The sequence below is a fragment of the Larus michahellis genome, chromosome 1, assembly GCF_964199755.1.
Source record: "Larus michahellis chromosome 1, bLarMic1.1, whole genome shotgun sequence".
NCBI classification, from domain to species: Eukaryota; Metazoa; Chordata; class Aves; order Charadriiformes; family Laridae; genus Larus; species Larus michahellis.
Genome location: NC_133896.1, coordinates 210,721,446 through 210,735,570, shown reverse-complemented (window position 1 = coordinate 210,735,570; position 14,125 = coordinate 210,721,446). Strand labels below are relative to the sequence as shown.

The 14,125-nt window shown below is 43.9% G+C and overlaps 1 protein-coding gene across 1 annotated transcript in view; it reads left to right on the top strand.

Moving 5' to 3' along the window:
- The window catches only part of HEPHL1 (hephaestin like 1), a 34,908-nt gene that overhangs the window by 16,655 nt on the left and 4,128 nt on the right, over positions 1-14,125 (top strand). The window contains exons 9-16 of the mRNA XM_074572978.1: positions 2,585-2,796; positions 3,244-3,394; positions 4,565-4,777; positions 6,928-7,141; positions 8,775-8,914; positions 9,755-9,895; positions 12,967-13,073; positions 13,498-13,720. Coding sequence (XP_074429079.1) covers positions 2,585-2,796; positions 3,244-3,394; positions 4,565-4,777; positions 6,928-7,141; positions 8,775-8,914; positions 9,755-9,895; positions 12,967-13,073; positions 13,498-13,720 — 1,401 coding nt within the window. The remainder of the gene's footprint in view (positions 1-2,584; positions 2,797-3,243; positions 3,395-4,564; positions 4,778-6,927; positions 7,142-8,774; positions 8,915-9,754; positions 9,896-12,966; positions 13,074-13,497; positions 13,721-14,125) is intronic.

Sequence of the window (14,125 nt, the reverse complement as noted above, 5' to 3'; positions counted from 1 at the left end):
CCCTTGGAGTTGTGCCAGAAAAGGTGTTTAAAAGTAGCTGAGATCCATGTTGAGCAAAAGGCACAAGTCCAATCCAATTTATATTAGTTGTAATCTAATATTGTTCAACTGCAGTCAGTGGATCTCCTCTGGATATGCTCCAGAATTATAAAGCTTAGGATCTGGCACAACGCCTCTGATGAGTCTTCGGACATAGCTGTCCACATGGTCTGAGTTGATTCACTCGTGATTCTCTAATCCAGGTCGGGCATTGCCCTTGCTTCACTGTCAGGATTGTTAGCGTCAGAGGCATCTTTTATCTGATTGACCCGAAATGTGGAGCAATGATAATCCTTATTAATCCTCATACATATGTAAATGCTGAAATGGAGCATTTACCAAAGGCTTCCTCTCATTTTGTGCAAGGACAGGATCTTTATCACCTAAGCTTAACCATTAAATGTTAAATGTCATATTTAATTGATGGGCACCTTTTTCAGTCAGTGACAGGAAACAACTCCTTCAGGGGGTAAGAAGAGTCCCTTTTACTTTGAACACCCATTTTAGGAGAGAGTAGGTCACCCTCCAGAGATGTCTTTCTGTCTCTGTTGACTATAGAGAAGCCTAGAGTTTGGTTTAGGGAGTAAGTTTTTGTAAGGTGAGATGAATCCTATCTGTAGCGTCTACAGAGATAATATTGTGGTCTCTGAAAAAGTTTTTGCTGCATTTGCAGCATTGAAAAGAAATGTAGGTTTCTTGTTGTCTAAATTGCTTTGTTTCCACTACAACACATGAGGAGGAAACTCATGGGACATAATCCCTGTTTTGAGAACTGTACTAAGAGAATTAGGTCAAGATAGAATCATAGACTCATCTAGAGGCTTTATTAAATTCTGATGTCCCTAATTGCTGACCTTGCAACACACCAAATTTGCCAGCAGGCCCCACTGTAGCCTAAAACAACTGGCTTGAGTTCAGCCTTGAAGCCACCTGCATACATCCTGATGCCACCCCTGTCAGATGTAGTCCCCTGATGGAAAAGCATCTTCTCTCCGCTCACAGTCCTGTTGAGCTTTCACTTAACGCTCCCCAGTAATAGCATCCATCAGCATTGCACCCTTTGGTGGGGAGCAAAACCAAACCAAATCCTACAATTCAGCAGCAGTGTGTGCTCCACACCTCTGCGGCTTTGGAGAGGAACCTGACTCCAGATTCGTCTCTTCCTAACAATCTTTCTGCCCCTTTTCCTCTCCCTGTAGCCCTTGGGTTTTGGATTTCCATCATCTCTATCAACAAGTGTATACACGAACAGCCCCTACAGGTGCTATAGGTTTACAGTGAAGGTAAATGATTTTTCAAAGGTTGTGTATTGTCTGAGTGCAGCTTATTCATGAGAAAATACTGTACATAAATGTACCTACAGATGTCTGTAGGCATCTTTTTTCAATTGTGCTCTCAGGAAATACTCTTCTATGTTGATAGTTCTCCATTCTCAGAGAGTTTTTACCCCCAAATCAACATTCTTCTTATTGAGCACTGTCGCAGGATGAATCCAGTAGCATCAGATAGAGTGGCAGGAGTACTCTACTTTGTATTGCAGTTTGCAGCAAATAGTATGTGTTTAAATGTAATACTGATATTTTACTCATGTCTAAGTTTCCAAGAGGATTCTCTTGGAGTGTTAGAGATGAGAATTAGGTTGGTGCAGTCTGCTGCTGCCAGACACATCTGTCTGTGCTGGGAAAATCCAGTCAGTGAGTGCTTAAGCATTAAAGAAAATTTCTGGTTTGGTCTTCCTCGTAGAAAAGACCAAAAAGGTTACTTAGCACTTTTTTTCTATAAAGGGTGCTGGGATGACCCCTTTTGCCAACTTTCAAGTCCTCTCTGAGTGGTTACCAACACTCCTTTACAGTGGCCAAATTACATGAGTGGTGCTACCTCCGCCCTGTGCACAGCTGCAGACAATGGCCCAAATCCTGTAAAAGCGGGTTCTAAAAACAGTAATAGCAACCACCCTCTGGAGACTCTGACAGAGGTTCCTGTCCGTTGCTACAAAATCAAAAAGAAACAATTACCAGGATCAGATATCTTTTGAATTTCTAAACAGCCACAGCTGCAGCTCCGCTCACTGAGGTAATTGCTTCGTTGGTGCTTAATGAAAAGCCGGAGTCTCTGTTTGTGCCACAGATGAATCTCATGATAGGGCAGGTGAGCTACGAACATTAGAGGAAGCCATTTCAGCACAAGGATGAGCTCTACATGTCTTGTCTGACTGAATCCAGTTAATCCAGATAGCGTCGGAAGGTGTCCGGGTGAAGCAGCTAAGCTTGTTCTGCAGGGAATGAGCTTGGTTGTCCCCATGGCATAGGACTCTGGTGAGATGTCCCCATGGCATAGGACTCTGGTGAGATGTCCCCATGGCATAGGACTCTGGTGAGATGTCCCCATGGCATAAGTGCCCAGACTATGGGAGGTGCTTGACCTGTAGCTACAAGGCAGGGAGGCTTGTCCACAGAAATCAGCAGCTGTGTCTGATTCCCGGCTAAAGCTTCAGGAAAACAAACCCTTCCCATAAGCTTGATGCTTCTCAATTTTCCCTCTGCAGGCTATCTGAAGCCAGGAGCCCATGTTAAGCCGGGTGAAACCTTCACATACAAATGGAGGGTGCCTGAAAATGGAGGCCCAACAGAGAGTGACCCCCCATGCCTGACCTATCTGTACTACTCAGCCACTGATGCTGTCAAGGACACCAACTCCGGCCTCGTGGGGCCTTTGCTGGTCTGTCGGAAGAACACGCTGAATCACGACGGGACGCAGGTGCTCAACGTGGACACATGCCTGTCCCTAACATCAGGGTGGGGCACTGGGGGGGTTCCTATATGGGCCAGTTTGCCCATTTTACAGATCAGTTTTAAGAGATTAAACAAATATCGTTCCTCAGGGTAAAAGCTGACCTAAAGGGATGGTTAGGAAGATGAAACTGTCATTACCCACTATTCTGGCTCGTCCCTAGGTTTTCCATCTTTTCCATGCACTTATTAGCAATGAATGCATCTTTCCACTCTAAGAAAGTAACAGACTTTATTTATCCTTCTGTCTGATGGTAGAGTGACAATCCCTCTCTCTACAAGGACATAGTGAGAAGGTGGCTGCAATCTGGAGGGGAAAGAAAGCTTTGTTAAAAAAAAAGTAAACATTTTTGCTTGGGTAACTCTGCACAGACTGGTTTTTTTTTTAATGTCCTGGCTTCCTTCTTGGCTACAGAAAGGAATAGACAGAGAATTTTACCTCCTCTTTTCAATCTTCGATGAGAATGACAGCTGGTATCTGCACAAAAATATCGAAGCATTTACTGGAGACCCTTCAAAAGTAGACGAAAATGATGCAGATTTCAAGGAATCCAACAAAATGCATGGTATGAAATATCTAGTATCTGTTAATGATACCTTTCCTTCAGTCATATTAGGAAGATGAGTTGGCAGATTTTATCGTCATTCACAGCTGACTGCAGTGCACTGCAGGGTGAGGTGGAAGGCTGTCAGTCCGCTTCTGGCCAGCTCCTGATGCCCTTGGAGTGCACGTTAAACACAGGTCACATTAGCAATGAATGCATCCACCTACCAACTATACCTGGAGAAAGGCAACAGAGTGCAGCTTTTAGATACAACACTTGGGTCTATAAAAAGCCATAATGACAGAGTCACACACCAGCTGCAGGAAAGGCTGATGTTCACTGGTGATTTTAAATTTCACTGCTGGCCTTGGCACTGACTCAGACAATGAAGGTCCTTCCGCTCTCTTCTGCCAGCTCCCACTTGGGCAGTGACCAACTCTGGAAGAGGAGAGACAAAGACTAGGGGAATGGCTAATGATATTTTAAAACATCACTTCTGGATGTAAGTGTCTGACTTCAGCATGGATGTCCTCAAAGTTATTCTGAACATGGCAGACTTGAGCAAAGCACATAACCACTCTTTGCTTTAGTTTTCTGAAGAGCACTGAGAATATATACTGTTAGAGAACCTCAGGGCTTTCTGGACCCATCTCTTTTATTCTTCCATTATGAGGTGGTATCTCATACTAAAGTTCTGTTCTGCCGTAATATCTTTCACCCAGTCATCACAGAGAGCATTTGAGGATTAGGGAGTTGTGAAAGAACTTGTGAAAGAAAGATACATTTTGGAAGTACAAGTGGAAATCAAACATCAAAATCACATAAAAAGGCTCTGAACTTATAATTTGGACTCTTTATGGCCTACTCCATGGCCTTAATGATCTGGTTGTACATTCTCCAGGCTGAAAGGAGGTACCAAGAGGCACCTTGGAAAGCTCAGAGGAGAAATGCTACAAAGGGCTATTACAAGATTTTGAAGGCTAAAAAAAAAGGTAGAAGCTCAGAGTTTACAGGAATAGCATTCAGGCATTAACTTGGTGTCATTCGCTGCTACCTTTGCTTCCCAAAATGCCCCTTTAACTAATGCCGTGACTTGCTGAGTGGTGAGTCTCTTGCTGGGAAGGTGGTAGGGGGCTCTGTGATGAGTTTCCACCGACCTGCTGCCAGTTAGGCACTTTCCTTCTCTTCCAGCTGTCAACGGATACTTGTTTGGTAACCTGCCAGGCCTGGCCATGTGCAAGGACGACAAGGTCTCCTGGCACCTCATCGGGCTGGGCAGTCACTACGACATGCACGGGGTTCATTTTCAAGGAAACACCATCGACCTGAGGGGGACGACGAGGGACGGGCTGGCCTTGTTTCCTCATTTATCAGGGACAGCGCTGATGCAGCCAGACCGTGTGGGTACGTTCCTGAGCTTATCGTGATGGTGTGGCACCTGCAGAAATGAGGCAGCCAAAATAAGAGTCGGTGAGATGCTCTGCTCTGCACAAGGGAGCCTGAAAGTGTGGGGACCACAGGGACCTGGTGGAGCTGGTTATTCAGGCTGGGCTACTTTCCGGGCAAGGTGCTGTAAATCAAATATATGTGTGCACCGAAGAGCAGGGGCTTTGATGATCTCGGATAGGCAAAGCAGCAGGCAGACAGATGGCTAACGGGATGCTCACAGAATTTCCATAACTCTCAAAACAGGCTTTTTTTAAGCGAAGACAATATTCATTGCTATGCAGATAGTCAGCATCATTTAAGGCATTTTAGGACTTCAGTAACATTTAGTCTTTAGGACTTTCTTTAGAAGCATATACATAAAAGGTTCTCATGTATAATTCAGTGATACATTCCTCAAACTCAGAGGGTATTAATTGTTTGTTGAAGATAGCAGATAAGCTTCATTCTGAAGAGTGCAATGTTACTTTTCTTTACATTGGTGCAACCCTATTTAAATCAATGGAGTCATCAGAGTTGTGCAAGGCTACGCCAAGGACCATCCTTGGCCAGAGCACCTGATAGAAATATCTGTTGCCCTTGTGTTAGACCTCTGGTGCTGGTGTCTTTAAGACAGCAAACTCTTTTCTTATGCATATCCCATACATTTCCATCAATTGTCATGAAACTGCACTGCAGGACTCAAACTAAACAATATGTTCTACAAGATTATTAATTTTTGCCAGCCAACCTTCTACTGTCAATAAGGAAAACTGAATGAATTATCAGAACTTTACAATCACCAATGCCTGTGACTTTGTTAACTGCATTTTATTTTACCTTTTTCAATACTTTTGCCCTAGAAGCAGAAGGAATGGACTGAGATCCAGTCTGGACAGAGCTATGCTTCCAATTTTGGTTCCATCACTGACTCCCATACAAGGCAGCTGTGAAAGTGCTTTCCTCCTTCAGAGGAGTGGTAGCTGGTACAGCTACGCAGGACTACACTGTGGTCAGCTTCTGCTTGTGTAAATGGGAAGGAGAGCACAAATGTTAAAATCTGCCCATGGACAAGTTGAAAGATGCTCCCACTGTCACTGCAGCCTTTGACCATCAGAGCTGCAGAAAAGCTGGTCCATGGCGTTTTGGCCTTTCATGGAGGAAGACCAAAGGGTCTCACAGTTGCAGCTTTAACTCAGTCATCTTTATACCATATAGATGCACATAAACAAGTGGTTATAAGCAGCATCTTTCCTTTTGTTAGAGGAATTCTTGTATAATGGGTCTATATCTGTGTTGCAAAGTCTCTAAGAGGCCTCCATTAGCCTAATTACACCGGGCAACTGCAGGGGCTCAGTGGAGTCTCATGCACCCAAGGCTGGCACAGCAGCTCTGTGCTCAGGGACAAGGAAACAGCATCTCTGAAACACACACCCTGTTTCTCTACGCCTTTATTGGTGTTTGCAATGCACACCCCTCCTGTGTCTTTTTGTGCTCCCCGTGGGCACATCTACAGTATGGGCAGCACTGGCGAATTCAGGCTTATTGGCAAGCTTGCTCCTACTGCCAGACATCTAATCAATTGCTTTTCAGAGCTCCCTTGGCTAAACTAATCTAATTCAAATAGTTAGAAGTAATTTATGGAGATTTTTGAGTGAAGATGGAGCAGCCTAGTCTTTCCGATGGAGCAAAAAGTTACTTGCTGACTTACAGATCTCCATTTGTGTCTGCATTCACACTCAGCTTTTAGCTGAAGAACCTGTTGCAATGTAGGAGTTACAGGTCACAACCCTGCAGTGTCCTATGTGCATATTTACTCTTATGTGTGAATGTCAGCCTGAAACCTGTTCCTCTTATGTCTTGGGACCATAGAGCATATGGTGACTAAAGGAGATGACTGGTGTATATACGTTTTATCAACTAGTTTCTCCTTCAGTCCCCTTAATTTTTCAAAGCCAGTGGGCTCTGAGTGACACAGGCATCCCCTCACTTGGCTTTCCATACAGCATCATGGATTTGGTTTGTTTCAGGACAAACCAGAGCTGTACAAGGCACAGGACCTAATGTGCCAAGCTGCTGCTTTTTGAGGTTTTTTAAATTGTCTACATCTCATGCACTTTCCTTTCCAGGCACATTCAAAGTGGTTTGCAGGACTTTTGATCACTTTGTCGGTGGGATGAAACATCTCTACGAGGTCAGCAGCTGCCGTAATAGCACCCGAGGCCAGCAGCAGCACGGAGCCATGAGGCTCTACTACATCGCTGCGGAGGAGGTGGAGTGGGACTATGCCTCAAATAAGAGCTCGGCACCGAAGATTTACAACATCAGCAGCAATGAGGAAAGGTACTCAAAGCAAAAAAATCTTGTGGCCGTGGGGTGTGATCATAGTGGAGGAGGAACTTTGAAGCATTGTTGCATGAAGCCAGCCTCATACTTTTTGGGAGGCACTCTTTGCTCGACAAAACAAGAGAAAACCTATTTAAAAAGTGACAGCCTCTCAGACTAGACTACTTCATGGGCAGCATTTTCAAATGTTTTCATCTTGGAGTGTCTTGTAATGCTGCTGAACCCAAGAAAGCTTCCAAATCTCTAAATCCGTGTGTGTGTTCCAGCCCTGGCTCACCTCCACAATGGTGCCCCCCAACCTCCCTTCCTCATTGTTCCCAGTTTCCCCATCCCACTGCTCTGGTTTTTACAGAGAAGAAACCCAGGTATGTGTCCGAGACATGAGCCCCTACAAGGAGAGCAGATGCAGTAGGGAGGTTCTGAGCCTGCTTCCCTGCAGCGCAGTAGCCTCTGGCTTCCCTGAAAAAGTTAGAAGCAGTAACAGCCACAACTGAATCACGTTGACACTGCACTGTGCTAAGGAATCAAAAGTGTGTGCAGAAGATAGGCGTTCCAATTCATATTGCATAGGGAGGCCTCTGAGACCACTTTGGTGAAAACAAAAAGGAAACAAGGAACATATTTCAAAAACAAACCTTAGAAAAGTGGCTGAGAAACTGCACCCTGTAAAGAGGAAGAGAACAGTGTAGTCGGTAGAAAATATACCTGAAAAGTCACAGGTGATGAAGCGTATTTAAAAAAGTATTAACTCCAGCATTGTCAAATGCTGCTGTTGCACACACAGTGTATTACTATGGTAAGCAGTACTCCTGGGGCATTTTTTCCTTTTATTTACTATGTTGTGAGCCAACTGTGCAACTCCTCCGCCAGGGGCACCTTGGAGATGAGCTGCCAGGAGACAGAGCTGCTCTAGGAAGAGGGTGAAGGCTCTCCTCCACAGCTGGTGGCGAGTGTCCTCTGCCGGGGAGTCAGCCCTCTGGGATCCCACAGGAGCAGGGACAACTATCTGTGGGTGACTGTGGGAACCTGGAAGGCACAGAAAAGCATCCTCTGCCAGGCGCAGAAGGGAAAATACATTTCTCACTTTATCTTTGCGCTGGGAAAGCATCCAGCCCTGTGCAGCACACAGCAGAAGGAGGGGGGGCTAAAGCAGGCCCCATTTATCTCAGACAATGGCATTTGCTTTTGCAAGGTTAGGCTTTGGTTATCATCTTCCTGTGGCCAAGACACAAAGGCAGCCACCCTGATAAGAGAATGCAGGTTTACAGGGACAGGCAGTATCTTTTATTGGAGCAGAGAATGCAGCTGGAGAGAGTGGCCAAACCCACCCTTCGCTTGAACTTCATCTCTGCTCTGACAGCTCTGGTGAACAATTTGTGTTCCCAAAAGTTTGTGATGAGTGAACCATATCCTCAGATCTACCTGTTTGAAGAGGGTGTGCGTTTAGTGAGGATTATCACTGTTATTACTTGCCTTTTAAAATCTCTTGCAGCACCCAGGGCTTCGCATTAATCAGCACATTGGCCCAAGCCACATATTCTTATCACATCTATTATGAATAACACAACAGTTACCAGGCTTTAGATATGTAAGATTTAGAGCCTTTAATTTTTACCTTTTTATTTTGCAGCTATGGGCATGTTTTCCTCAGCCAAGCGGAAGATCTGATCGGTTCAAAATACAAGAAGGTGGTTTACAGGGAGTACACAAACGGCAACTTCACGCAGCGCAAAGTGAGGAGGGAGGAGGAGGAACACTTGGAAATCCTGGGCAAGTAGCTCTCATGGCTCACAGACCCAGCCTGATATCTGATTGCTTTCCAAAAACAAAGAGGTTTTCCAGCTTTACCAACGTGGAAAACAAGGAACACTGATGCCTGCTCCAGGTTATCAGTGATTTTACACCCAATGTGTATAATTGCTGAGTGCAAAGATGCTTTCCAAATTAGAGAATGCATTCTCAAACATGAATAAGGAGAACAGGGAGGATGTCAAAATGGCAATTCCAGGATTCACTTTAACATCAGAGCATGTAACATGGGGGAGGCTCTTGTAGAAAGATTAATTCAGTATTAAGGGGCTGTATTTGTATCTGAAATTGGGCAAGACAGAATTTTACGCATGTCATAAAATAACCAACAGCCCATGTTTTTCATGGGGTGAGAAGTGGGCAACAACTGGTCAGAAAGTAGGCAACACTCTCTAGGAATATATTTGACATTTCCTTTTTTGCAGTAGAAAAGTAAAAAAAAAATAGTGAAAAAAAAAGAAAGCTGTTAGCAGCTTAAGAAATAAAATTTTAAAAGATACAAAAAACATCCACAAAGAGTTTTCCTTAAAAACAAGCTTTCCAAAGACCTGTCTCAAGAGTCAACAATTCTTCTGATTGACCGAGAAGAAAAAAGATTATTTATATATAAATATACATATATATATATGGAGATTTTCATCAGCTGAGATAACAAACCGATTTTGATGGCTTTGCTGAAACACTAGAAAAGCCCGAGGGTTTGGAGAAAGACCTTGGCTCCTCTCCTAGGCCAAGCTGAATTCAAGTTTGTTGAATTCAGAAAAGCAGCATTAATCACCAGCATCTTCTGTTTTAATTTAGGGCCGTTACTCCATGCTGAGGTTGGTGACTCTGTCCTGATCGTATTTAAGAACAAAGCCAGCAGACCTTATTCCATAAGTGCACATGGTATAGAAGAAGTGGGTTGTGAAGAGCAACCTGAGACCCCAATCACCCTCCCCGGTAAGGCTCTCTTTTTTTTTTTTCTTTGAGCTATAAAAGCTGTATATAAAAGCATTTTAACACACAAATAATAATCCCCCTTTCAAGTTTACGCATACTTCTATGTTCTCCCAGGCACAATCCGCTCAATGTTTATTCAGATATGATTTTGTGTTGTTATACATGTTGGTTCTTGATCAAGTGAGCCTGTTTGGGCAGAGAATGAACCTTTGTTCCTATCAGGGACAGAAACAGCAATGTAATATCACTGGACAACTGCCAAAAAAAAGCAGAAGCAGGCCCATAGTCACGGCAAGAGAAGTGTCAGCCAGTGCTGCATTTGCTCCAGATGTTCTAAAAACTAAGAAACTCATCAGTAGAGTTGCAGTTGGCAATGTTAACTCTGCCTTTCTCTTTATCTACACAGAATTGGCATTTGCATTCAGAGCTGATGCATAACATGCAAAATGTCACTGTCACTTGATTTAAAAGTCTTTGAAGAAGCATACCAAATATGCCTCAGTTTCTAGTAAAGAAAATAGTGGAAAATAGTTCTCACAGCAATGAAATTTTTCATCTAGAAAAGTACTTGTTAAAATGTTTGTACTTTATTTATCTTGGGTTTTAAATTCTAGTAGGAAGCCAAACTCAAACCCAGGCGTTATAGTTAATCCAAAATGTACGCTCCTTTTCTTTCCATCACCCATGCAATTTTTTTACATAGCATTTGTGAGCTTCGGCGTGCAACTAAATGAAAAGAAATTCTGATGTACTAAACCTCTCTGGAAGATGAAATCTCTTTCCTGTAGGTAGCTGTATCGATACAGTACAATCACACTCAAGCTCATGGCCAAATACAGTACAATCACACTCAAATTCATGGCCAAATGTGAGCCATCGGTGCCTTGATGGAGACTGATGAACCTGTGCTTAATATATGAAAAAAAAAAAAAAAAGCTGATTTATATTATTCCCTTGTTTTGTTATTTGCTCCATGATGTTGATGATGCTGTTTTGTTGACAGTCGAGGTGTAACACTGGGAACACTACTGTCATGTCTCCTGTGTCCACATGGGAGCAGGCTTGGGATGAGTTAGCTGAGGGAAGGTGTCTGCGGTTGTCAGTAAGCCAAAGGAAAGGGCACTTCAGCAAAATCTAAAGACACTTTTCCTTAGGAGCTTGGAAGCAGCAGTTAACATGGAGAATGAGTCCCTCAAAACAAGAATAATTCCTGGGCATTTCAGTCCCCACCATCATCATCTAGAAATCCTCGCTGTCTGCCTTCCTTGGCCAGGTGGGACTGCTCACCCCAAACTCCTCAGACCCCATCTAGTCCTACTAAATCCTGAACCAGTCATCAGTCAGATTTACATCCTACTAAATCATGCTCCAGAGAGCACTGCCAGCTCCTAAAGAGACCGTGGGTGTCATGGTAAAGAGGTGCAGGGAGCAGATCCATAGCAGCCTGAGACAAAACAGCTCTCATCTCCCACAGCTTTGTTCTCTCCCTGTCCATTCCTCCATTTACACATCAGCAAAGAGGGAGAAAACATCCGTTCTTCTCTTGTTCATCAGTCTTTTCAGGGGTTATGCTTCATCAAAGATGGGTCTTTGATGCCATCTGAAGTGTCTCAGGTTTTAGGTAGAGTGGAGATTTTTCCAATTACAGCCTCCAAACATCCTGAAGTGAGGAGTAAAATGCAAGGAGGTGGTGAATGACTGGGGCCAGGCTCCAAGGCATGAATGCCTCTGAAATTAATGGGTTTCTTGACAATGTTTTCTACCTTATTCATGTAGTGTTGTGTCTTGAAAGCCTTTCTGATCTCTGCTGAAGTGCATAAAGCCATGCTGTAATGCCCAGAAAGTGCTCGTCCTCTAACATTAAATGATATTGCAACATTTATGGGAGACTCATCTCATACAGTATGATATTTGAGAGTCACCGTTTCTTTTTTTTTTTTGGTAGTTATTGCTGTACAATAAACCCCACTATTGCGTGATCCATCAAAACGGTGTAGTGGCTCAGTGACACAAAACTAGGCTCAGCCACTTCACAACCATTTAAGCTTGAAAACTCTCCTTTGCCCTGATGCCCATAGCTCTTGGCAGCTGTTGGGTTGTGGCTATCCTGAGAGTCTTGTGATTTCCTTGTTTCCCCTGACTCGTGGCATGTCCCTAGCTGTTCTTGACTTTTGTCACCCTGGAAGACTTTTGGGCCAGAGACTGCCTGGTTCAGCATTTCTCCACCACTTAAAAGGGCAAGGTGCTGACCATATCTTGGTCTCCTGCCTTTCCCTGCAGTACCAGCAAAAAAACAAAGCGGGGAACCCAGCACAGGCAGTTCATCTGAACATAGGTGTGCTTGTGTTCCCTGTAGAGAACTGATCCTCACCCAAAGAGATAATCTACCCATCAGATTGTTCTGTTTTCTAAAATCAGAGGTCGGGGAATCTCTGCTCAGGGAGGACATGGCGGAGGTGATGGCTTTCAGGAAGGGACAGTGGTTCTCTGTTAATTGCTGGGGAGCAGGGACTTTGCTGGAAGCGGAAAGGACCCTCCTGTTTCTCCCATTCAGCAGGTCGGTACTCTGCTCTCCTCTCCTGTCTCAGAGCGGATACGCTGCTGCAGCACCATCTGCAAAATCCCAATGGCAACTGCCACATCTTTGTGCCCTGAGAAAGCCCAAAAAAAAGTCCACTGAGAAAGTCCAAAAAACATTTTCTGGCGCTTGGCTCCCAACATCTTCAACTGACCTTAAGCATTGGCATCCAAGACCATTGATATGCTACAAGTTTTGCCCAAGGAGAAAGATGAAGAGTCCTGTCTCCACAGTTCCCTCTGTGGGATGCCACTGTTGCCAGCATCATTGGCAGATCTCCTTTTCTGGGGGCCATCTGCCTTCTTTTACACCACTGGAACCTCGTCGACCTCCTGGAAGGCAGAATCACACCCATATCCCATTGCTGCATGCTTCCACAGATAGTTTTGACGCAGATCATTTTTGGATGAGGAGGGTAGCAGATCTCAGTTACATACTGTTCAAAGCCTCTAATACCCAGCTGCTCTTGGTAAAATTGTTCTCTCTGTTTTAGGGGAAATAAACACCTACAGGTGGAACGTCCCAGAACGATCCGGCCCTGGTAAAACAGATCCAAACTGTATCACTTGGGTTTATTATTCAACAGCGAATTTTGTAAAGGTAACCAAAAAGTGGTCATTAAAGATTACATTGCTTTGGCTAAAGCATCCTGTCTTGCATAATGTTTCTGAAAGGATCCTGCTTCTCGTTTACGCAAGGAGCACAGGCTAGAGGAACGACTTACAGAGCTAGATGCTTTGTCATCTTTAATAACAGTTGCACATGCCTGAGTAATTTAATCTACTGAAATCCCCTGGGATACACCCTGGTAATGTGATTCCCTCCTTAAAGAATAGTGGAAGGGATTTTGAATGAAGGCAAAACATTGCTTTGGTACATTAAAATAGGGACATGTAGAGAAAGATTTTCTCTCATCTGATAGAAAAATGGGATTTCATCTTTATTGAATCTGTAGCTAATCTGTATATATTTCTTAACTGAATGAACTAGAAAATGTGTAATGCATATATTTATTTTATTTCAGGACACATACAGCGGTCTGATTGGGCCTCTTGTAGTTTGCAGAAAAGGAATTCTAGATGAAAGAGGTCTAAGAAAGGACATTGATCGTGAATTTACCCTTCTGTTTATGGTGTTTGATGAAAATGAATCCTGGTATTTGAAAGAAAATATTGAAACATACCTTCATAAGAATCCTGATGACTTTAATTCCACTGAGAACTTTGTAGAAGGCAACAGCATGCATGGTATGTAGGACTCGGTGGCAGCAGCCAAGAGGACAGAGGTTTATTTTTCACAGCCCTTTTAGGAAGACGTTGGACTTAGCCTGCAGTTACCCAACCACGTGACAACTTCATAAGCTGCAACTCTGGAAACAAAAAGATTTCACGAGGCCCAGCCAAGATATTTTTCTAACAAGACAGTTTAATCTAATAGTCATGGGAAGAGGCTGCCCTGACAGAATTCCCTTGTCATTTGGGAGCTGTGGGCTTGTTTTGTAGGAGTGTAAGGATGGCATTTCAAAACCGTGGCTGTAGTAGCAGCCAGCCCAGGAGCCAGGCAGAACAGACTGGATGGGGCAGGAACAGCCCTGGCAAAGCAAACATCTCCTTCCGCAGATGGTACCCATTTTAGGCACCAACTCTATTCCC